Genomic DNA, 25453 nt, shown 5'->3' with positions numbered 1-25453 from the left:
ATGTGTCTTCCAGGTGAACGACAGCCATTGACCGACAAGAACAAAAGCGACCCGGGAAACTTGGGAAATAGCCTCGATCCTGTGTTTCAACCCGTGAAATTGGGAGTTCAGTGCAGATATTCATTCATTTCTTTACGTTATGAGCGTCAAAAATATCGGGCGAAACCAGTCCGTGAATGGGTATTTTTGTGGTTATCGGGTGTTCTATTCTCGTGTTGGTTTGATTTTGCTTCCATTACCGAGCTCTAATTTCGTCTGAAGGTTTGTTGGTTTGAGTTTGCTTTCATTACCGAGCTCCAATTTCGTCTGTAGTTTAGTTCATCATAATCACCCAATTAGAAGCCACTGGTAGCAGAGCGTACGAAATTAAATCTCAAGGTCAAAGCAAAGAAATGCAAATAGAGGTTATTGCAAGATACAACTTTTCATACAAAAAATATAATGAGATGCTTGATGAACACTCATTCACTCTTTACAGTGATAGTGGAGGGAGCAGCTGCCAGTAATTTGGAAAACTCCACCCCATTTTTCTTAGCTTTAAAGATATCATTGACTGTTCAACCAGTTTGAGGGAAACTTTCGAAAAAAATTTGAAACCACTTGTAACCGCTTTCGTGAGCGGGTTTAATTCTTGTTTATTCTCAATGGGTGAAAGTAATTCGGGACAAAATGTTCTATTGCATGGTCACGCGACCGAAGTGCAAGGTTTAATGCAACTTGGATTGCAAGATATTTTTGAACAGTTGAATCAAGGTGAAAAATTCAAAGTCGTGATTAGCTTGGACAGATCAATACAAATACAGCTATGCACTTTCAACTTCGAAAGAACATTCACCGAAATTGTTTCTGCAATCATTTTTTGTACAAGCGGAGAAAATAGTCGATTTACAGAATACGGATGCTGATGAATCGAGTGAGCTGCAAGTCCTAAGCACCATTGAAGATGGTCCGGTTATTAAGGTGAGTCAAATGCTTCCAAATACTGATGACTCTCAGGGTTTGGTCACAACACCTATTCATACAGTTCATGTTGCTCTGGGTAGATACCAAGAGATCATGAAACGGTATTTCACGTTGGCTTACACGCTAGATGGCCATGCTAATACTGATCCAGCTGGATTCTTTCTGCGTGTTTTGTTTCTTCCGGTAAGTAGCTTGTCCCGTCGATGTTATCGCGCTAGTGATTATCTCAGTACTAGGACCGTGATTCTGGTTGTTAGATGCGGGTATGTTTTCTCGCTTTGTTCTCCGCTAATCAGCGTTTGGGTTGTTAGGCGTGTGGAGGCTACTATGCTGATGCCACCTCAACGGGTGTTGACCCAGTAGGAATTTGAACTGTTTCCATTATGAAGAGGCGGTATTTGATTCTACGCCTTTTCCACTGTTCTAAAGAGTCAGTGGGTACAACTCGAGGAGCTTAAAGCATGGGGCTTTATTTTGTAACTGAACCCTCTCTGTTACACGGTATGTGCTCTTAGAAACAAAAGCAATGCACGAATATGGTATTTGACCAATGAATTATAACAATAAAATCAGATTGAATCCATGATATTTGCAGACCAGTGCAGAAAGTTTTTTCACTCGGCCTCGTTAACTGCTGGTGCCTAGGTTTTGCATTTCGTTCAATAAATGTTCTTCACTTTTTCTGCTTTGGTAAAAAACGAGTGGTCCTTACTCTATTGCTGGCCTCTCTGACTTTGGACTTAGCACATTGAAGATTTCTGTCTACTTTTGTAAACGTGCATGAAATACTAAGTAAAATTTTCGAGCTAATACAGAAGACACATGCGTCATGCAGTCTTTACGTGAAAGTGAACACGTATCTGATACAGTCCGAAGCTAACGGTTCGTGCTAACGGTTATAACTTACCCTGATTTCTCTGCAGTGCTGATCAGTTTATACTTTTGACACCATTCTGAAAAATGACCATAATGCTTGCGCTGTTTGAATTTATTCACAGAGGAATCTATTCTACATCAGGTAAAGTCACTGCAAGTGCCCTAATATCGGATCCCAACACAGATTTAAAAAATGCGTTGGAAAACCACCTTTACTTATGCGCCGCTAAAAGGTTACCCTTGTGTTGAGAAAGCGCCGTAAAATATTTCTTTTCGGTTCCCCGTAAAAGCGAACAACTCCTAAAGTTTTATTGTGGTCAATTGAACAGAATTCGACAAGATATATATGGCAGCGCGGTGTATTCTCTTCTGGTTTTAATATTGACACTAATCATACTTTCCATTTTACAACTTGAACAACTGCCAAAAGTTCACCGAAGATCATCAGAGTGACTCAAATATGACCGCTTTTACCTTTGTCCGCGATTCCACAAAGCACTCTAAAAGTATAAAGTTTCACACCCAATGCTGATCTTGCGTTCTCTAAGAATGGTCGTGAGATTTGTGGCAAATTTATGGCGCACTATTTTTCCATTTTGAAAATTCACATCCCAATTACGATTGCTGCTTTGGGGTGCACATATCAGGTTTACATCAATAAAGCTAAATTCACACACCCCCAAGCGTCGTCAAACTTTAGAAATTCATAAAATACTATACCTGTCTTTCCTACAACAGTCATAGAATAACTATAGCAAGAAAGACATTTACCTTATCTTTGCTGTGCGGATTCACCAAATCACTTAAGGTGAAGCTGTTTTTTATACTTGATGTTGAAGTAGGACGAAAAGAGACAGGTGGGTCCACAGTGAAGAAACATAATCAAACCAAAATGTTGCGGGATCTACTAGAGAACAACTGACGTTTTCTGCGCCACTCTTGATAAAAAAAAACTGTGTAAGGCCGCAGTTGTTTAATGAGTACCAAAATATATTAAATATTAAAAGTCTATCTTATCTTTTTCCCACCGGATAAAGTGTGTTCTGTCATCAAACCTACTTTCTATAATTTCTTTAATCTATATAATGACGCTGGATACAAGCAATTTGTCGTCAAATTGGCTATAATAATAGACGATGCATTACATAAATATTGCCAAAACGGACGAAGCTTAACGTGTAAGCTCTTAGTTGTTGGTAGTTCCTTAGGGAGCGAGTTAACCCAGCTAGTAGACTAAGTATTTTCACTGTAATAATTTTATTATGATATACGCAAGGCGACGCGTAATTTGTGACTTCAGTTTACTTTCATTTGTAAGTTAGACCGTTTTAGAGATATAAACAAGCAAAACGTGAAAACGTGGTGTAAGAGTAACAAACCTGCAAGATGGCCCGTCCGAAAAGTGAAGCAATTAAATATCCAACGTTATTACGAGACAAGAAACATTTAGAAGCCAAAAAGCTGGACGTACAGCGCTCTGGAGTACAATTTACAGGATTCGTTCATAAAATGAGGCAACTAATTCTATTGAAGGGAAGAATGCAATTGTTCTTGTTTATGAGTATAACTTTTTGAACAAAAATGCGTTCAGAACACTAAAAAATTCCGGAAAAAATAGGTGAGCAGACGGAATGTTGGATAACTGGCAGAATTTCTTGCACAGACTTCAAACAAGAAATAAAGCGCTTGGTATCCCATTATTCATTACGCGATAGCAATCATACTGATTCGGTAATGACTTATATGTTAGTGGTATGTATTCTCTGTTGTTGTAATTAATCGTGAACTAGTACTCGCTCCCGGAGGTTTGGAATCTAGTTATGTTTACGCAAGCTAGGGTTATTAAAACAGAACAGCTCACGGACGCGCAAGAAATCTGCATACAGAGATTTGTGGACTAAGTCCTCTTATTTTGAGCAGCCACAACTTGATCTTCGTCATCAGTCTTCTTAATGTAGCATAACGGTTTGGTAGATTTAAAACCAGGACTTATTGTAGGTCGATCTATAGGAAGCACCTCCGAATCCAGTGGAGTAAAAGTGGCAGAAGAAATATTTTCTTTGCAGCATCGGGGGCAATCTCAGATTTTTTCCAAAAAACGCTGTTTATAAAATGCAGACAAGAGGAATAAGTGAGCAAAATAAAATCCTTTTAAGATCAAAAACAAACATTTCGGCTTTCGCACACCACACAATGTGATTAGTATAAATAGTGAAAAAATGTTGTGTTACAAAGAGGTGTGGTCACCAACCTGCTACTGTCCATCGAGTGTGGCAAAGGTCTCCGGGTATTTAAGATTGGGTCAAGGCATCAATTCAAGTTTAGAGAAAAACGAAATGCCCCAACATCGGCGCTCAGAAATGCAACAGTAACAAAAATAATATTGTTTTGCCCTATGTTTTGAATTTCCGACATAATTTGCCTCCTTTAATTTTTTTAAAATATTAATTTTAAGTGATATTTGTATCATCAGTAGAAACAGAGTTATATATTCCTTTCTGTCTAAAAAGGCCATCCAGTCGAGAGTCCACTATCTCAGGGTTTCTGATTCATTCCCTCGAATGATGATTAAACTTGTTTAGTGTGTTATGACTTAAAAATAAGGCAAAATAACAAGCATCAGCAAATTATTAGGATAAATCCATATTTCGCATCGTGTGAGTTGACTAACCACAAATGCAGTGGTCTTATGTTATTTTATTAAGAACGAAGGAGGCAGCGGTCACCAACATACATATAGACTAACTGAACTAATAATTAATTCCAGCGCAAACCAACTTTTTTTCGTCCGTTGTGCTAGAGGGAAAATTAGTAAATTTTTGCACCTCGGTTCTTACAGTAAAAAATGCCTAATTGCATTTAGCCACTTCGTCAGCTGCATCCAGTCATCAAAACATTTGAAGAAGAATGCACCATCTGATCATTTGTCCAATAAGATGCCGACTTAGTTTTGCAAAAAAGAATGCAGCGAGCACAAATTTGTATGACGGACGCTTTCTGCAGGGCATCGCTGATACCAAAGTTCACTCAGATTCCACGGTCTATTTCGTGCCTCTCATTTAAGTGTGGTAACTACAAAAAAACTAGATCCTGTGTAAAATATTCAGCAAAGTTTGCCCTCTTGTGAAGCTGACACACCTGCGAACGGATTCAAACGGTTCGACTACCGACAAGGTGGATGAATGCGCCACCCTTACTACACGTACCGATTTGAAGCTGGCGAAATTTTTATTCCATGTCCTAGAAATCAAGTTTAACAGCTCGTTCTGTTAAAGCGTAAATCTGTGCTCACTAGTATTTGCACGAACTAGTGCACATTCATTTCCACAGTGAGCATCCAGCTTGTGAGACATTCTTTTGAGTGTTCATAATGTATTCTCGTGGCTTACAGCTAAACAAGAATGTTCTTGCAGAGATGGCTCAATTGGCTAGAGGTCGAATTTACTGACCAAATGGTCCGTGGTTCGAACTAGACCCCTTCCTCTCGACTTCCTCTGTCTAGGCTTGGGCAACCTGGCAGTATCTCAGCTCTCGTTCTTCCGTCAAGTTGCATGGCAGATAGGCACCGGAAGAGTAATCCATCTGATTTATTTATTCCAGTACACTGTACGAAAACTGGCTGACACTAATCCAATCCTCCATTTAAAAATGTATAAGAAAGTGAATAAATGAAAAAGCGAACATTAGATGTCCTACATTAAAGGGAAATTTCGATTAATTCCTTGAAAATATGTACGACAAAGGATCCGCGTTTTCTAATCAGCACAGCCTATTATATTTGAAGCTTAAGCACAAAAGATAAAACTGTGCAAATATATACTTATGCTTCGAATGTGAACAAACTGCAGATTCTTTCCACCAGTTGGCCGTCAAAGCATCCTTGCCGACAAAATAATCCAATCGGTTCAGCCATGTTCATTTAGCTTGTAACTCCCTTAAATGTCGTACTGCTCAACTCCGAAGTAATGTTGCTCTATTTTTATAGTTAAACTGTTGGTAGTCCAAGGCCTAAATGCTGTTACACGTAAAATAGCATGGTGTGTATCATATAATGGTGTTCCCGGGTTTGAGCAGAAAGATTCAAGCTGCTTATTTTACAACGTATCTTGCTAGTCGGCTACCTCAAGTGCTATAGTGAGGAGGACATGGGGGAAAAGTAAGCACACTTTACGCATTGGTTAGTATCTACACTGACGATGCTAATTTTGGTAGCGACGATGACGAGATTACTGGTGTGACCGCAAACATCTTATTGAAACATAGGTTTAGCCATTGAGGATTTAGGAGCCTTCACAATAAACATATCAGCCTTACATTCATCACTGGTGACATCTCCAAGTAGCATGTATTACTCCTTTGGCAGTGCACAAGGAACTTGACTGTGATACCATTCCAACGAAACGACAATAGCTCTGCAAACGTCCTATATCCATGAGTGAGCAACAAGCCTAAATAATCACATCTTGTGGCTTTAAAGTATCAAGGACATTTCGGGCTGACATGATCTCATATTAAAAACAGATTAAAAAAACCACGCTACAGAGTCCATAGGAGTCTAATTAAGGCAACATGTTTTTTTAAATTCCCGTGGACCTCCGGTTTTCAGAAGCGTAGGGAACAAGGCAGTGTAACATGCGCCATGTATTTGAGCTAAGATTCACTCTTTAGAAGTACCTATAGCGAAATTAAGACAAGCATAGTCAAATCGTCTGGGCACTTCGTGTATAATATCCATTGTCGCGCAGAACCGGCAATATCTTGTTTTCAGAGTTTTGCTGATTGATGAAATCCCGCCTTACGAATTTGTTTCTTTCCAAAATGCCACACTAAGCTCCTTAGAACTTTTCGAAAGCACTACTCGGTTACCAACTGTCTGTAGAGAATTTTGTTATTTTGTATGATTCTGGTTCCACGTTCTTGCCCATTTTGCAAGCGTTGCTTGGCTTGTATTTTATGTTTATTTTGATGAAATTATATTATTTCAGTTGTGCGTACAATTTTTTTCCTGGACGCTTTTAGTCATATCTTGTGGTGCGAAGAAGTTGTCTAAAAAGCTGTTCTGGCAGGTCTCTGCAAGGTGAACTTTTGACACCTCATAAACGTGGGCATTCATATCCAGTAGGTGGTGTCATTTCAAGTTCCTAGCTCAGTTTATTTATGATTGCGTTGACATCCAACAAACGTTGGCCAAACTTACTGTTCTGATGAAACCAAGTACCTAATCTATCTGAACCGATACAAACGTGTCCGGAAAAACTAAGACTGGTAAAGTTTCCTTAACGAACTCTGGATCAGGTTTTGATGGTGACAGCTCGTTTGTTCACTAGTCGGACAATTTTTGTGGACGTCTTTCCACCGACCCAGGTGATATTATCAGAGCATTTTCGGTGAACGTGTAAAGATATTTTACATTACGGGATTTACATAGTGTCAACTCATCTGGGCCAGCCTTAAGTGGTAGATAGGATAGGTATTTTTACCGGCTTGTTGACTGACAAGCTGACGTAGGAACGAATTTGAAACCTGAACTCCCTAGACACACCGGTGTTACCTATGTTTGTTTGTTTCAAGATTGAGTCCTGTCATTTGGTCTGCTGGTCTAATGGCTGGTTTCTATTCACTATTCTAAGTAATCTTGCTGTCCTTCGTCTGTAGCGATGCATATATAGGGCCAGTTTCAGTATGTCGCCCGACTTAATTTTTTACGTATTCCTCTCTCCTGGTTATTATTTTCACGTGCCGAAATTCTTGCGTATTCTACACTGAACTTGTATCCTGGAACTTTTTATGTAAAACTGTGGAACATTTTGTCTTGTTTTTTGATGGCTGTATTATCTTTCTTCTACTGCGTAACGGAGTTGATCCCGACCGATCCAGTGTGGTGTTTGTTTGAGTCTGTGCAGTCGATATTGATGCGTGTCGTTGTTCTTTGTAGCTTTGTCCGCCCCATGCTTTGGCTGCGAAATCATTATATGGTATTTAGCAGCATGTTTTAGAAATGCTGTGGTTCCTTTCTAAAGCAGTGACTCTGACGCGCAATTAGATGTGTTTTGATGTAAAAAATCTTCCACTTCTAGGTGGCCCCTTTCTGTTTTGTTAAAATGCCTAGTTTCTAGCTTCTCCTGATAAGTTTTTTTAAATATCCGTTGGCTTGTAGTGTATATTTCAACATTTTTTCTTTCCGCTTTGAGTTTGTATGCAATGAACTTCATACCCGTGTTATTAGATAAAATTTTAATGTGATTGTTCATGCCGATTATGGATTCTTTACTGTGGTGACCTGGTAATTGATCAATGTGTAGTTTCATTCGGTACACAGTTTTGAATAGATCCAACCGTAATCCTGTTCACCAATACGCTCGCAAATAAAATTTGGCCATTCCCCCCCCCCCCCCCACTTACATATGAGCAGAGAGGTCAGACCACCGTCACTTCCAATTTATTTGACCATGCAACAGGTCAGTTTTCAAGCCAGTGAAGAACCTCATCCACCTGTGATGTGATAAAATCAGCTTGTGTTGGTAAACACTACGAAAATCATGCCCGGAAAACATCCACCAGCTTGGGCTCAGAATACACTGACTACTTTACCTAGAATGGCACCGTAACAAATGCAGCCAAATTTGTCTGCCAGAAAGACAAATCAACAGCCACAGAAGTTGTGTGGCAGATCAGTGGATTTCGAGAAGGCGCCAGAAGAGCAGTTCATACGGCCTTCAGTCTGGCTACCCGGTGGGATGGATAATCAAATTACTCAGGATTACAGACATAAAACTATTCAGTGGACGTTAGTCTAGTTTGCAGTCATTTCCAGGCTGAAACACCAGAAAATGAACGGTTGTGGTGCTACTGCATTCCCTAATCAGTAGTAGAAATCCTACGCACTTCCGATGCGTTGAGACAGCATTCTCCCAGTTGCGGTAATTTAGGAAAGACTTCTGTTGGCAGCGATACCATCTGGTGGGGCATATGAGGAAATGTGTTTGACAGACTATCTGCATAAAGATTTTCCGAATTTATTGTGCATTTACTCTGACTGTAATCAATGGTGAATAGATTTTTACGCCTGTATTGCACTGTGCATAACTTAAAATTCAGGGGAAAGTATCTGGTCGCGGTAATTACAAAACGAGTTAGGATACTTGTACAAAAAGTTGAAGGAAAGAACACAAGTAGAACATATAGGTGACGAAGTATGTGGACTGTGCCTGCTTGACGCTGCCCAAAATGGGCAAATTTGGTCACGGGATCACGGAAATCTTTCAGCAACCTTGTTAGTGGTATATTCTTTCACGAACTCCTAGTACGACATATCGTGCCAGCTTTTAGTTGGGGAATACGGTAAACAAAATGTCCGCCGGATCTGAAATTAGCCTGCAGTTTGTCCAAAGGACAATTGTGTCTCACCAAGAACGGAAGATCATCACAAAATTTACAAAAAAACATGGGTAGTTCGAAATTCTGCTGAACTAATGTAAGTTCCTAACAATCATATATTTCTTAATAAAACGCACTGGCTTTTCATGAGTAGTTGTAATTTTATTTCTGTTGGTTATATTCCTTAGGAAAACTATCATGACTAACAATTTACTGGATTTTATCGTAGTCGATTCATAGCGGAATGGATGTATCAGCAAGGTACGAACCAACACAAAGAACCAGCTCTGCATTACCAACTTCTATGCCCTATAAACGTCCTTCTGATACGGGACATCATCTACACAAGAGTTGATGCAACCATGAGTATCACAAATGAAACCATGGGTCTAGAAGGCGCATTGATCGCAGGTGATGAAATTCTTTTAATTTACCTGTTTTACAGCAGTTAAAACTGGAAAGGACATCTGATACCTGAATTACGATCCTATGATTCACGTCTCGGAATGCAATAACTGAGTTCGGCTTAAGAATATGCTTAGTCATGTAGGGCTTAACGCTCATCATTTCAGGTTAAGTTATAAAATACTTGTAGCGAGACAAATTGCCGTACAGACTGCTATCAACCAATAAAAACGCATGTTCTGATCTCACATGGCCCTTGTATCTTTTTGCCAAATCTAATGCGTAAAGTATTTGCCAAACTCGCAAAAATGCTATCTGAAACAAGAAGATTTCCAAGATTTCCAGGACTATGCTTCAAGCATAGTTCATTATTTATTCTTTGAATAAAGCCTGTGGACCAAAGATATAAATTTTACTTGCATTTATAGTAAGCATCTGTGCGTGTTACAAAAGTGGTGTTGTTGAAGATTCAACGAGCCATTGATGACGATCAGCCCAATTTCCCCAAAGGCAGGATAAGAGTAGAACAACGGTACTTTAAATCGTCTCTTCTGAGTATCTCTTCTGGGCTGTACGGTGCCCTATGGAGGTTTACTAAACCAGGTGAGTGTTGGTGCAAATTATCCTGCCAACATTATCCTAACCGATGCTTCAAAATGAGTCGCTTTAATACAGCACCTTACTGCTTTTCGCCTTTTGGGGAGGTTTACTAAACCAGGTGAGTGTTGGTCCAAATTATACTATCAACATTATCCCAACTGACGCTTCAAAATGAATCGCTCTAACACAGCACCTTACTGCTTTTCGCCTTTTGATCAAATGTAACTGTCTTTTGTTGGACTGGTGAAAATATTATGAAGAATTTTTTTCATTGAAGGGGTCGCCCAGGCTGAAGAAGAGCACACTGACATTTTTCTCATTGACTGGCGTGGAGTGTCTGACAGATTACACACCTATGGAAGAATATCAGAACCCCAGAATTGATGGAATCCGTGCACTCTATAGTTTGATTGATCAGTTATCCTCCGGTCCTCCGGGTAAAAGGGAAATCCCCATGTACGGGTGAGTGTTCTGAACCATAATGTACGCTCGTCTTGAGAGCCATTTCCTGTACTTTGCTTTCATATATTTACAAAAAACGCAGATTTCCCGGAGGATTCCATAGAATATATAAATTTTAGCTCTTAAACTTCGGGCGAAGTGTTGCCAGTGGGGTGCTAAAGTGAGGATAATTTATGGTCCGTAAAGAACGCAGTATTTCATTTTACCTAAAACTTTTGTGCATAACACTGTGGATCTCAGTTTCGTGCTTAAGTTTTGGCAATACAGAAATTTTATTAAACGTAACGCCAAAATAAAAACGGTCACGGGCAACATGCATTATTTTAGTTGTACGCAATGGTTAATCCGGCGTCATAAAAGGAGGTTTGGCTGGAATTCAGTGACAGTTTTAAAAGAATCACCGAAGTTTATCTGAAATTCAGATTTTACCTCGTGAAATTTTTTGTTGGAGATACACATATCTTAAATTTCCTGCTTGTTAGCTTCCTTGATGCTAATCAAAGCACCACGCAGTTTGGGATGTTCAGATTTTTAATGAGTTATTGAAGAGAAATAGATGGCTTTTATATGAGCTACTCAAGTACATGAGTAGCAGTGTAAGAAATACAACTGGTCTGAAACGTGGATGTTTGCGAATCATACACGCAACAACTTCCAAGCACTGTCCTTGAAATCCTCAAGAATGAAGACTATTGGTTGTGTAGATTAATAGCCACCAAACTGCAAACTGATGATTTCTTCTCGTATACTGATGAAAGGCTTGCAAGCCAAACGCCAAGCTTGGCGAGCAGGTCAAAGCCACCTAACGTGGATGTTTGCGAATCATACACGCAACAACTTCCAAGCACTGTCCTTGAAATCCTCAAGAATGAAGACTATTGGTTGTGTAGATTAATAGCCACCAAACTGCAAACTGATGATTTCTTCTCGTATACTGATGAAAGGCTTGCAAGCCAAACGCCAAGCTTGGCGAGCAGGTCAACAGCCACCTGACCAACAACCAACAGTAGCCAGAATTCTCCAAACTGGATGTCTTCTTGTGAGATATGTGGAATTTTTATTCCCACACCAATTGTTTGAACATGCATTCATCCGTCCTGGAGCCCTTATTCTGGTCAGCCAGCAGTGGTGTATTCAACTTCCGCTCATACTGGAGCTCCTCGATAATACGTGCTCTAGATCGTCCAAGGGTTTGGACAGCAACATTCTAAATTCAAGGAAAGTGTGTATTCACTAACCTAAAATGCACCCGAATTTCCATACAAAAATAAATCAGGGTTTGAGGCTGGAACCCAGTGATTGTTTTTTTGTTAACACGTCTCACTGCAGAACAATAACAATACTGGTTGTTTCAATCGTTTAATTTGCATTCCAGGAGCTATAAGTTAGGAAGTGGGTTTCCGACGAAAGTGACGCTGTTTAAGTGGGAAATAGCGGCAATGGGAATAATTGATCGATGCAAACAGATAATTGGAAAAGGCTCATCTTAAGGCCAAGTTGTCTTTTGCATAGTTGCGGATAGTTGCGGGTATTAAGCTCGTCGAGGTATTCTCCAAGGGTTGCAGGGTACTTTTGTGGCTGGATTGTTGGCACTCAAGTGAGCCACGCCAAATAGGCAACTTAAGTAGTTTGTTGCAAACGAAACATCCAATTTCAAATGAGTAATACGGTCAAGACCAATCACACAGAAATGGTTCATTCAACCAAATTGCGACTCGGTAGTCCCACCATTGAAGCACATCGTTGCGTGCTCTCATGCTACTTCTCAGCGGATGGTGAGTGGCAGCGGCATTCGAATGAATACGCAACCAACGACCGGTGAGCAGCAGAATCCAGACATAAATACCACATACATTTGGGACACAAGACCCAACGAGGAGAAACAGCACATACTGAACATATCAGCAGTATTTGTCACGCGAATTCGAATTCTATCCATATTTAAGCCGACTAGATATCCGTTTGCCTGAACTCTTTCAACAAACGAGTGACCCGGCAAATGACCCTCGTCTCAAAATGCAATATGATAGGATTGATTAGAGTAGCCAGATCAATCAGCCTACCTCAAGAAGGGTGCGAATAAAAACCGACTGTTCATGGGGACAGATGAAAAGAATGGGGGCTGTCATTATGGAGATCAAATGGCAGAAAATGACAAGAGTTGAGCTGACTAATAGAGAAATTACGAAGTCAATGAAACCTGATTTTTTGGATACCACTGCATACATAAGTGAGAATTCAAACAGTCAATGTCGACCGGCTCAGCTACATCAAGCTTTTACATGCGTTTGGATCCAACTTAAAAACTGTCGTTGACTAATCAATGTAGTCCATGCCCAAAAGATGCTTTATGATAACTGATTTTAGAGAGCTGAGCAACTGCGCCGACAATCTAGCTGAGTACGTGGTTCCCTTTTCAGGCCCTCGAGTGCTTTGTAGTTCTACGGATGTGAAAGCATCCTCGGATATGGTCAACCGGATAGACTAACATTGAATTTAATTAAGGGAGAGATATGAGTCGGCGTTCTTTATTGATGCTTGAATCCATATTTTACGAGACAGACCGCTAAATATTCACAAATTTGCTACAAATGCTCTCCTGGACTTGAAATACATAAACATAGGTGAATATTTAGAGCATGCCATAGTCATAAAGTATTTGATATCTTTGTCAGCTGACCAGAGAGAAGCCGTATTCGAATAATTTCGTCAAAGTTCTTATCCTCAGTGTAAACCATCATCTTATTATTATTTGTTTATTTATTTAAAAAAATCCTCAATTGAATTATCAACAACAATGATGACATAAACTCAGCATTTGAAGCCACTGTCACCTCTGTATATAGGTGGACAAGTTGCTCCCAACATGTGTGTACAGAATTAATTATTGTTCGAATAACAGGAGTATTTAGTGATAAAACTGAAAATAATGTGAACACATAGAGACCTAAAACAAAATTTCCCACATCATCAGCCGTCTTTTAACAACGAAACAGAAAAATAAATGTATCTTGTTCATGAAATACAACTGCTTTTTATGACAGCGCAAGGTAGGGAAGACGCAGCAGAGCTTCCAAAACTGTTTTTAACCTAAAGGGATTAAAATAGCAGGGAAAAATCAAGCGGCAACGTTTTTTTCTTATGCCTGTAGAAACTATCGTGGAATCGGTCGCTTCTGGTGGAGAACGACTTATTGTCCAGGTTCACATGCTTGTTTCTTATTTACAGCATTGTTAGTCAGACGGAGTTATCGGAAAATTGAAGTTCATGTCACGACCACTTTCAAAGTCCATTCGACACACTTTTTGAATTTAAAAGTTTTCCAAATGTTTCATGAAGCGTGAATTTGCCTTTCTACTCGCTTAGATTTATTTTTGAATCAAGGCTGAGAACATGTGACAAACGTCCCTAAATTTTATTTTTGTAATGCATTACTCATAAGGTTGCTGAAAACTCTTCGACAGCACACGACCGGTTTCGCCCTTCTTGTGGCTCACCAGGTAGGCGCAGTTCCTGAGTTTCCGTCAACCTTATGTTCCACTTGAAACCAAATTGCACGAAATTAACGAATATACATTAATTTGCGAACTAATGTGGTTTTTCGAGGGATTCGGCTGGAACCCAGCTGAATCTGTCGGTTTCGATGTTTCCAGGCAACTGAATGTGCTGCTCCCTAAAATTTATTGTTTCAAGCCTTTCCATCCTGACACGGTTACTGACGGAGGAACTTGGTGGAAATTGCTGTACCAGAGTGATTCTTAGCATCCCACCCAGCCCCAGTCCACAAATTCACGCAGCGCTACTCCATATGGCATCAGGACTAACTCGAATAACAAACGCACCTGTTCTGAACGACGAGTCTGCACTGCTATTGGCATCCCGGTATAGGGAAATGAACTTCTTCCTGGAAGATGTCTTCCATCGTCAGCATTCCAACATATGTGGCTTCCCGGACCCTACAAGAGTTCCGGAACCATCGGCAATAGAAAATTCTGTGAGTTATCTTGGAGAATGGTAACCATTTATTTGATCCTTTTCACACTAAGCTTGGGCCCCCAAGCCATACTGAATTCATGCCAAGAGAAACCTAGGCGGATAAGAGTGAAACCCATAAACATGTGAATTTATTAAGCGGCTCATGGTTCCGTGAAGACACGCTTCAGCTTTTGTTCTTCACAGGTTTTATGGCCTTCCGGCAGGACACGTGAAGATTTTGGCAGTTCAGCTCGCCATGACTGTTCAACAAGAGCAGGAATGATCGAATTCAACTAGTTATTGAGGATCGAGTAGCCTGGTTCAGCCTAACTCTCATGCGGCATGTTGCGCATATTTCGTGCAGCTTCATATGAGGCTTTGATTTCTAACGCATTATTGCAGAAGATAACCCTGTGGCTCCACACGATTCGTGGAATCACAAAGTAGGATACACCAGAATTCCAAGTCTCGCCTCAAGGTGCTGTAAATGGTGACCAAAGGTCGTTAAATAGGGAAGATTTGAAACCCATCTTTGAAAGCAAATTTTCGAACGAAAATTCCCAAACACGAGCTATTCCTTAACTGAGAAACGTGCTCTGCTTATTCTCTTTTATCTGTTTGATAAATTTCGAACAGCAGTGTAGTGAAGGGATTTTTTACTTGAAGGCTTTCTCAGTGAGTGCATTCGTTTTTACCTCAAAAGAGGGATTCCATTAGTATGGGTCTGCTCTACGTGCTGGCATGTAGTAGCCCATCTCAAGGGTCGATGCTTGAGACTCTACCCGTATGAACGATCTTACCGAAAAACCTGTAAAACGTTGCTGCTTCTTAGCAGTGCATCAAAATCACTTGGTAAACTCACACAGTATGTTGCAATGAAAGACCTGGATAAAGTTACAGAGGAAATGTTCCAAAGACCTTAAATAGTGCAGTGGAATTCTAGGCAAGGGTGGAATGCCTAGAAGGGATATTTCTATAGACATTCAAACAATGCACAAGTGTTACAGTTGATAGTGCAAGTATTTTAGAGTCTGAAGAGGCAATCTTCGAGCAATGTGATTAGTAGTATAGCGCAGTGTTGTTTCTGCTGTCGCAGCACCTTGAGGGCACCAAAGCTCATAGGTTTAAGAATTTGAACAAGTTGCTAAGCTCTTTTTGGCACTATCCACAACATCCCATGGAACAGAATTGATCATTCTGATGGATTCCGCCACCACAGTGTGACGAAGTGCGGCTAACCAACTATAACGTGTGAAGTTTATTCAACGTACCAGGACCGAAACGATGTTTCCCGAAAGTACACTCATGATCGAAGCAAGGCCAGTGCTACTGAAGCCAGCTCTGGGCGGTGCCTTTCCGTTGGCACTGTATAAAAATATAGGTTGATCGCGTAGCTCTACTGATTGTCAGTCAGACATTAATTGGTCTGTTTGCCGAGCGTGGCACTCGGCTTGCAAGTCATTCGTTCCCATAAGAGGAGACGTGCATAGTGGGCTATCTGGTGTGTATTTCTTCCAGATCTACTTGTGTTCAGATGCCCGGTTGTTGGAAATTCGGCTTACACGCAATCCGGTTGGTCTATTTGGAATCTGTGTTGTGTGAATGGGGTCACTACGCAAGACGATTCCAGACGGACCAATCAAATTACTTGCAAACACAGCTTATGATGACCACTCATGCGAAAGATTTCAAATGGCCTCAAACAAATCAATAACTTTCCGGCATATGACGACTGAATCTTATCAGGGTTATTATTTTGACTGAGCACATACACAAAAGCAGTGTAAAGTTAACATGTTTGTAATTAGAATTTCAGGGTCTTATGAATTACTGTGTCCGAAAAAAACAGAACAGTCAACAGAACAGTTATCGGTTCGCCGGACGATTCATCCTCTTTCTGGAGACTCAACTTCGATGGTTCAAGAAGCAGGAGTGATATACGTACAGTTTAGGCAACTACACATGACACCCAGATGTTACCTATCTCCCTTTGGTTTTCAACAAGACCAAATTTCCGATCACTGGTAAATTTCAGAGCGATTTTGATGAAAGACTATTGTTCTCGAGAGATACACTCATTTGCAAATCAATTTGGTTTTCACGAGAGACTCAACTGAATTTCTCGTTTATGATGTCCTCCAAGTGAATAGGCTGCACACAGGCCGCCTCATGATTCAGTTGGCACGATATTCGAGATATCGCAGTATATTTTCATAAAGGAAACTACTCAAAAGATAGAATTCAGCTCAGCAAACTTCTGAGTAGTTTCCTTTATGAAAGACTAGAAGAAGCAGGGACGAAAAAAATCCGGGTTCATCATAGAGACGAACCCCCCCCCCCCTAAACAATCTATCGTAAAGCTTAGTCATCGCACTAATCAACAAACAGGGACATAGACTGAACACCCAGCACTGATCACGTCACTAGTCATAAGGAATCTCACGGATTGGTTCCCTGACTACCTTAAAACCCAATCAACCTACTTACTTACTCACTTGGCCTGACGAAGCTTTTGCGTCAAAAGCGAAACGTTGCCCAGCAATAAATCCACCGATTGTTTACCAAACCCCTCTGAAACGATGACTTCCCAATCGGTCCCAAACATTTTCCAATTGATTGAAAAGACTATTGTTCTTTTGGGATAATCATGACAGACAATACAAGGTCTAGTCAGTGATTCCTAGATATTCTATCCACCACAAACTTTTACTCTCTTCATAACAAGTTTTCCGTTTCCCATTAATTGATCGCTGTGCACAGCAAAACTTGCGTTATCATATTGATGATCTGAATGGTCGTCTTCAACGGCTAAATGAAGAGGTCGCGCATGCAACTGAAGAACGAGTCAGAATTTCCAAACTCTGGCTTACCAGTGAAGAAGACAGAGTGATAATTGCAGATAAATTTGCAGCCTCCGAAGTGCAAATACAGGAGCTGCGGATCAAAGTGAGTGAGGTTTATTCGTTAATCAGTTCCAAACCACCTCTGGTTTTAAGGACATTCCGAACATAATTTTTAAAAAACATTCCATCTTGAACGTGATCCACCATTCGGAGCACATTAAACTGTTATCTCTTTTCTCGAGCTTAGCTCTAAGATCCGCAGCAGGCCATCTCACCGAACGGGTCAAAATTTTTCAAGGACGTCTGTATCCAAAAGTTCGTACAAGCGCTCGGTGAACTTGTGTTTCGGTATATGCGATTCGTTCACTGTTTGCACAAAAATGCCCTTCAGTAGAATAAGCTGTAACCCAATGACCCAGGTCACAAGTGTTTTTTTAGTATAGTATAGTATAGTATAGTATAGTATAGTATAGTATAGTATAGTATAGTATAGTATAGTATAGTATAGTATAGTATAGTATAGTATAGTATAGTATAGTATAGTATAGTATAGTATAGTATAGGATAGTATATATAGTATAGTATAGTATAGTATAGTAGTTTCATGCCAGCGCATGTTTCAGGTAGACAGACACAGTGTAATTTGTATGCATTTTTTAGGATGTGGTCTTGATAGTGTTATTTCCATTGCTCGTTATCAAGAACAGCTAACTTTTTCTGCTACCAGAATAGCTTTGTTGATGCCGAATCAGTGTCTGATACGGAATAAACAAAAGGAATCTTGCAACCGATATTCACCTGCAAAGTACGCTGGTGCTGAAAGGGGACATGTCTGAATACACACACCACACTACTCGTAAGGCTGCTGGAAACTCTTGAGCAGTACAAAACCGTTTTTACCTCTCCTGGAGCTCAGTAGGTAGGAGAAGTCCTCGACTTTTTGTCAGTGCTGTCTTCTACTTGAACCCAAGGTGAGTTTTCAGCAACCCTATGGGTAGTGATTTACGTCTGGATAACAACTTACACGCGATACCGCCAATATCGTGAAGCATGAGGCTGCCTAGTGTAGCACACTCAGTTGAGGCGGACCACAATAAACAAGTGATTTAGCAGGATTCGGTTGAGTCTTTCGTCCAAACCAGAATCATTTGCAAGTGAGAGTATTCATCCAGACCTAGCTGAAGTTTTAATTGCACTCCTAGGTTATAAGCTTAACGAAAATTCGGGAACTAAGCCCATATGTTGAGTCTAAAAATGGACGAAATAAGTAGTGGGATAACCTGAATTTCCGCAAGCCTTATGAGTGAGTAACGATGGGTTTCTTTATACGGTGACATTTCCTATGCACGTTTTGAAACGTACGTAGGAGGAAGTAATCCCAAGTTTGATTGTTGAAGAGTGAATGAGGTCGAATAGATTGTGCTCTGCATGTGATATCAGGTCAGTTACTGATAGAAGAGCACAATGTTTCAAGTAGAAAATAAGGCTGACGGAAACGCGGGGACCGCGCCTATCTGATGAGCCCCAAAAAGTGCGAAACCGGTCGTGCGTTGTCGAAGAATTTTCAGCAACCTTATGAGTAGTACATTACAAAGACACACATATATCGCGATATCTCGAATATCGTAGCGACTGAAACATGAGGCGGTCTGGTGCAGCACATTCAGTTGTCTGAGAACATCAAAAACGGGAGATTGAGCTGGGTTCCAGTTGAGTCTCTCGAAAAACCAACTTAGTTTGCAAATGAGTGCATATTCGCTAATGGTGAGGGAATTTTTCTAACTCTGGACTACCTTCGTCAGGCGCTTAATAAAAGGAATCAAATAGCACAGAAGTAACAAGATTAGACTAGTGCCTACCGCGGTGTAGTTAACTTTCAAGAAAACAAGAATGCTGTCTGCTTGGTTATCTGTTCTGCACAAATTAAGAAAATCCAGTTAATGTGCTCTTTCTGCTAGCATGTTTGTCTGGGTGTCTGGATTCAATAGCAGTCAGGAAAAATGAACAGCTATCATAACATTAACAAATGCCAAAGACTGGCGGTGCTTTCAGTGGTGTCGAACGGAAATGCCGTATTTTTCGCCGTTATGTGGACTCTTCTTGCATCCAGCTAGTGCAATTGCGTGTATTCTGAATTCTGGCAAGGACTAAGATTCGTACAAATTAAGATCTCCCGCATTAGTAAGTGAGTTAACCAAATCTGTTTTATGCAGTCATCGCACTTATACTGAATCAGTCAGGATCTACGGATAGGTTTCATGAAAATTCAGAGTTTATAAATTCATTGCTATGACCTCGAAGCTGCCAAAATAGCTTATGACCTATTAGGATACAAGAATGCTCCATACGTTATCGGCTTACCTGCATTCTGTCCAGTTACAATGAGGAAAAAATCGAGCGCATACTAGAATTGAATAAGCTTCTGGACGCTTGAACGTTCGTTTTGGTTCTAGACAAAAGTCTTGTCATGTTAAGGAATTTCTCAGTTGTCAAATGGCGATATATAATTCATTATTTGTTGTCTATCGATAGCATCCACTGGGTTCCTGTCGTAACTTCAACATTTATGGAATTAGTTTCCAATTTTTTACAACAATATTGTTACGTCTCGTTACTGAGTAAGCTTAGCACCTTCGAAACACATCTGTAACCTTGAGGTAAATCTCTTGCGAGAATTTTCCCATCTCCGGAATGTTTGCTTTAACAGTTAATTGTGACGTCGATGATTCCACATACGTGTGATTATCAAGGTCATCGACGAGAATAGATATTCTACTTAATTCTCTGTTTCGACCATATTTAGAACCAAGAATTGGAATCCATAGCAGCGAAGGCACTCGAGGCATCTAAACGAGCTGTCGAATTGAAACGCGCCAACGATTTATTGAATAACTACTGCTCTGAGCTTTATTCGAAATTGGACCAATGCCAAAACGAACTAGAATATTCGGTATGTCAGAGATTTTACGTGAAAATGATAATAAAAATCTAGATGAGTTGTACTGCCGTATAATGCAACTAGTATCCCGCTCAGAACTCCCAATGGCCAAAAGCAACATGTTATCATGATATGAAAGTTTGCGCAATGCGTCAAAAACAGGCTCCACAATGGATTAAATTTTAGCGTCTTTTTCTTTTGTCTTCAAAGGCCACACAAAACGAGGAGCTCAGTCGTGAACTTGTTCATCAAATGGCAAAACAGAAAACCCTGTTGAATCGCTTGGTTAGGGGAACAGAGGACAAAGATTTACAAGCAGAGATGGAAAACGAACTAAAACGCATTGAAACAATGATTGACCCGACGATCGCTTCACGCAATACTCCACTGACAGCAAAGGTAAGTGCGATGTTAACTCCTATTCTGCCTAGTTGCCATAGTTACAACTGGTTGTAACCTTATTCACCCACATCATCATTTTCTAAGATGCTAGCGACAAGACATACCAAGGTCATGTGTAAGGGTACTTTCAATTAATGGAGGCCAACGTATGCCAGAAATCTGAGAAGCGCTGTACGGTAGTTCCATCCTTATTTGGAACCTTCAGAAATGCTCACATAACGAAACCTCAGGGGATCTCGAACTCACGACTCACGACTAGCACTTTGAACACGTCCGTTCAGGCACAAGTGACTGATCCGCAGTTAAATTAGCTCGAAATCAGACTGTTCACAGCTGATGATTCTCAATACAGATGCAACAACTGCGTAGCGCTTTTAAGCTTTTAAGGATAGACTGGCTTCATGTACCGGAAAATAAGTACTTTACAAGACCATTCATTTGGAGTTAGAGGATGGGCACGGTCTTCGTTATCTGTCGAGAAGACGAACCTGCAGATTAAGGGCCGTGGACGGGCGTCAGAGTTTGGGTACTCTGGTCGAAAGTCAGCAGGATTGAATTTGCGCATATAGTCTCCACAAATCTATTGTAATGTTTCGTCACCCCTTTTCTAGACTCGGCAAACTCGTCTAAAGGTTTAGGAGTATCGATAAATTTGATGCACTTGGCCTGTAATGAGCCTGCCGCCTAACCGTGCTATGAATGCTAAAGGTGACCAACAAAATAACTTCGTTTCACGAGAGGTTCTCGTAAGCGTCCAACGCAGTTAATAAATGTCAATAGAAAGGCCTAGTTATCTATTGTTAGTTGTCCTACTGACGTGTTTCATGCTCAGTCTGTCCACGAGGGTCAATAAGCCGTCTTTAAAATGTAATCCCGTTCCGTAGTGACCACAACGGGACATCGGTATTGGACGACCCAGATCCCAGGGAAAGTACTGGCGATGGTTTCCCTAAAACAATCAGTTAAAAGCGCTGGCTTTGACCACAGAGTAAAGTGGCTGGTGCATACAATGATGTGTCGATGATCTTTTGGTAGCTGTAAGTATCTCACTAGATAAACACGTGCTTGTAAGAAACGGTCGCTAAGGTTGAAAAACCATTTGTGTGACACAGGATTTCGCTGCGCTGGCAGTACAGGCAAGTCCGTGTCAGCACCGAACGCCGGTGACGGCTTTCGACCGTATGTATCAGTGATCAGATGTCCGGATGCGCGCACCCCTTGATGAGGAAAAGTGTATGGCGTCGAAAACTGCGCAGCGAAAGGATGGAGGGATGACAAAGTGGAGTACGTATGGTAGAACATCTCGCAGGATACTCCATTAGTATGAAGGCAGTGAAAGAACTCTGATTCAGAGAGAAGAGCGATAAAGGAGATGTGCCGCTAACTACTATATTAGGTGCGTCCCTAGCGAACAATACGTAGCAGCGACATGATACTTGATCACTCCGGTGATGTTGACAATCGCTATTTTAAGCATTGCGGATGTCATTTGTACAGCATCAGAAGAATGAAAAGTTCTGGCCACTTACGGAGGAGATCTTTGGGGGCTGCATGACCTGCGCGCATCGGATAATTAGACGGCGATAAAAGTTATCCAAGCAAGGTCATCTAAATGAGGATCTTCTGGGGTAGCCGATTGTGATCTGGCTCCAATCAAAGGAGTCGACGCTGGTTGCTTACCGTTTGTGCCCCAGGAACGCTCATTTGTGGAGACCGGAAAAGCGATTTGTTGCGCTCATCGTCACCAATTGTTGAGATTGATAACGGAAATGCTCTCTGAGATGGGTGTGATGACGTTCTTTGAAATCATTAGCTAACAGAAAAACGGATCACGCTACGTCAGGCCCAAATTCATACAAAGTAGCCATTGTGGTAACGAATCGATCTAGCAGGCGTTTTCAGTTAAAAGTGGTAGAAGCTTGAGAGTAGTCGGTCTCGTGACCCTGGATGGCCGCGTGTATCCTGTCAGACTAGTCCGCTTTTGAGGGTATTGTCCTGCAGGCTTATTTTGACACTGGCTGATTAACAAAGTGTATCCAGTTTTAATGGGTACAGTGGAAACGACCAGATTGCAATTGGTTTGAGTGGAATTCCCTGCTGTCGTTCGTGTTGAGTGGTCAGTGATCACCTTTTGAGGACATGGGTCCTGTGTTAACCTACCCTCGAAGGCGTCGACCACATGGGTTGGAATTGAATCATGTTCCTAGAACGTACAGATCTTGGGCACAGTGTTTGATTAGACACGGCCATAGGAGAATGCACTTTCAAAGTTAAACGAGAAGTATCTCTGTGAAGATTGGTTAACAGTGAACTAGAAGAACGTTGGGCCGATTTTGCAGCAAGTCAGCTGCAATAATCCACGCTGCAAACCCTGATATCGTAGCATCCTCTGAAGTGAGGGTGTTGATTTTTCGCCCAAACATCGCACTCGTCGAGTTGAGATATTGTGACCATAACTTAAACCTTAATACGATCCTTTGGAGTGTATGATATATACACAGTAACTGAGAGTTGATGGGGAAAGTATTTCTTCCTTCTTTACCAAGTTGCTTTGGAATAACCGTCTCATATTCTCGTCAGATTGCAGTAAAACATTTTGCTGCACTCAGAGCAACCTGTATTCTCTGCTCAGGTTGAAAGACTGAGAAATGAACACGGATGCTGCTAGGTTTTCCATGGATGAGAAGTGATATGCATTCGATTTAACGTTTTGGACCAATTATGTCTTGAACACGTGATCACATTAATCTACGAATGGCACTGTCACACTTCAGACAAGAATTTTAGATCATGGATTAGTGTTCTGTTGTGCCTGCCGCAACTTAGGTTTGTGTGAATTCCCTTTTAAAAAAAGCTTAGAATGACGGGAAGGGAAGTACCAATGTACATTTCAGACTAGCTACGTGGAACTGAGAAGCAGGAAGAGCCGAAACTTTGATGCTGTCTGATTTTCTGGCTAGAGTGTAGTGTGTATAATCGGGACTTGCGCTAAAAGCGCCACAGATACAAGAAATTAGTAAGTCAGCCGTTGATTCTGAAATATACGAAGATATGGTGACCCATTTTGAAACATTCAACGCAATTAATAAAGAAGGATAGATGAGAAACATCTTCCTTTTAAGCAGTTCCATCATTTGTTTTCCTCAGCTGGTGTCACATGAATGAGTGACGTAACTGCTCAGTGCAACGATCATCGCTAGTCCAGAGGACCAATCTAACCACTAAATGTTCCCCATGCCAGTATTGGGTAGTCTCCCTGATGTATTATTTTCTTAGGGAGAATGGGTTTATCCAGCCTAATTCACACAGCTAACTTAAGCCTATTAGGTACCGACCAACTACCGCTGAAATTTGTCATCATCATCAATCATCATCAATGACAGTAACATCAGTGTGGGCACTGATAATGACAGCAACATCAGTGTTGGCACTGATGCTTCACTGCTGAAATTTGTCACGTATCCACGTATCTCACGCCTCGCGAAGGGTAGGCGATTACAAGGTTACTCGTAATGGCATTTCCAGCAAATGTGGTTTGAGTGGATGGGAAGTCTACCGACGTCTATCTTTCAGTCTAAACTAAACATTGAAGGCATTTCAGGCCTTTGAGTGTTGAGAAGACGCGTAAGTGTGTTTTCCAATCATGCTTGTGTGAAGAAACGCAGCTTCTGAACCCGTATGTAGGTCTCCTCAAACGCTTGCACATCACTTAGCTTGATATGTATTCAAAGATGAGGACACTCTATCTACCAGTTCGCCCAGAAGCAAAATTCACAAAAGCGTACATGCAAGTATGGCCTATTCAGAATTTATCACTTCAAAAAACCAGGCTTAGCTGAAGCCGGAGAGTTTTCACAGCTTGATCACGAGCTCACGTACCACTTTGATCCCTCCAATTAAAAACATCTATGTTGGCGGATCGCACGTGACGCAAGACCTCAGCTACTCGAGGCGCAAATATTTTTGGTTGGGTTCCAAGCGACTCATCCACTACCAGGTACTGCAATGAGGCTACTTATAAGCTTCAACTCATGTATCCTTCCCAGAACAACGTTATAGATTTCCTCTGCATCTAACATGCTCTGAGAATTCATGTAAAGATCATGTCCAATGTGGGCGTTTCACCTCCGAACCGCGTAGACAGGAAAAGAAAAGGCTTGGCTTGGCAGGTACGAAACGAGCTTTCACTTTGTTTGTCCATAACAGGGGAAGGGAAGTAGGATCTAAGAGGGCCTAGCAACCCCAACTTGTTTGATTTCGTGGAATCCTCATTGGTAATATTCAAGTAGTACTTGTCGTTTCTCTAGGGACGATATACCATTTCTATGACGTTGAGTTTTGGGGTCGTATGTAGAATGCACGTTGACATACCCCTATTCGGCGAAACAGCCTACAGCATGATAGCTGATAACTCAGACATTTTCATGTATAAGTTAGTGATATAGAGTGTCATGGATGCAGCAGGCCATCCACATGCAGCTCATGTTCCCGAAATATTCCCGAAAGATGTACGAGTCGCCAAATATGTCTCGATACCCGTCTACTAATGCTTGCAGTGCTATAGATGAGTGCTACTTGAGGAGGTCTCGCTCTCTGAGATTGCTCGGGTTGG

The 25453-nt window shown here is 41.0% G+C and overlaps 1 protein-coding gene across 1 annotated transcript; it reads left to right on the top strand.

Moving 5' to 3' along the window:
* On the top strand, nt 1–20838 carry T265_13807 (hypothetical protein; the record flags this gene model as incomplete). The annotated part of the gene is made up of 8 exons (XM_009170619.1): nt 1–199; nt 869–1146; nt 5272–5445; nt 10499–10683; nt 14377–14677; nt 17419–17604; nt 20305–20451; nt 20650–20838. Coding segments are annotated over 8 exons (1659 nt in total), but the record flags the coding sequence as incomplete, so codon positions are not given.
* Nucleotides 20839–25453: the final 4615 nt, after the last annotated feature.

This window comes from Opisthorchis viverrini (assembly GCF_000715545.1).
Source record: "Opisthorchis viverrini unplaced genomic scaffold opera_v5_104, whole genome shotgun sequence".
NCBI classification, from domain to species: domain Eukaryota; kingdom Metazoa; phylum Platyhelminthes; class Trematoda; order Opisthorchiida; family Opisthorchiidae; genus Opisthorchis; species Opisthorchis viverrini.
Note: the sequence above shows the minus strand (reverse complement) of the source record. Positions and strands in the feature narration are given on the sequence as shown.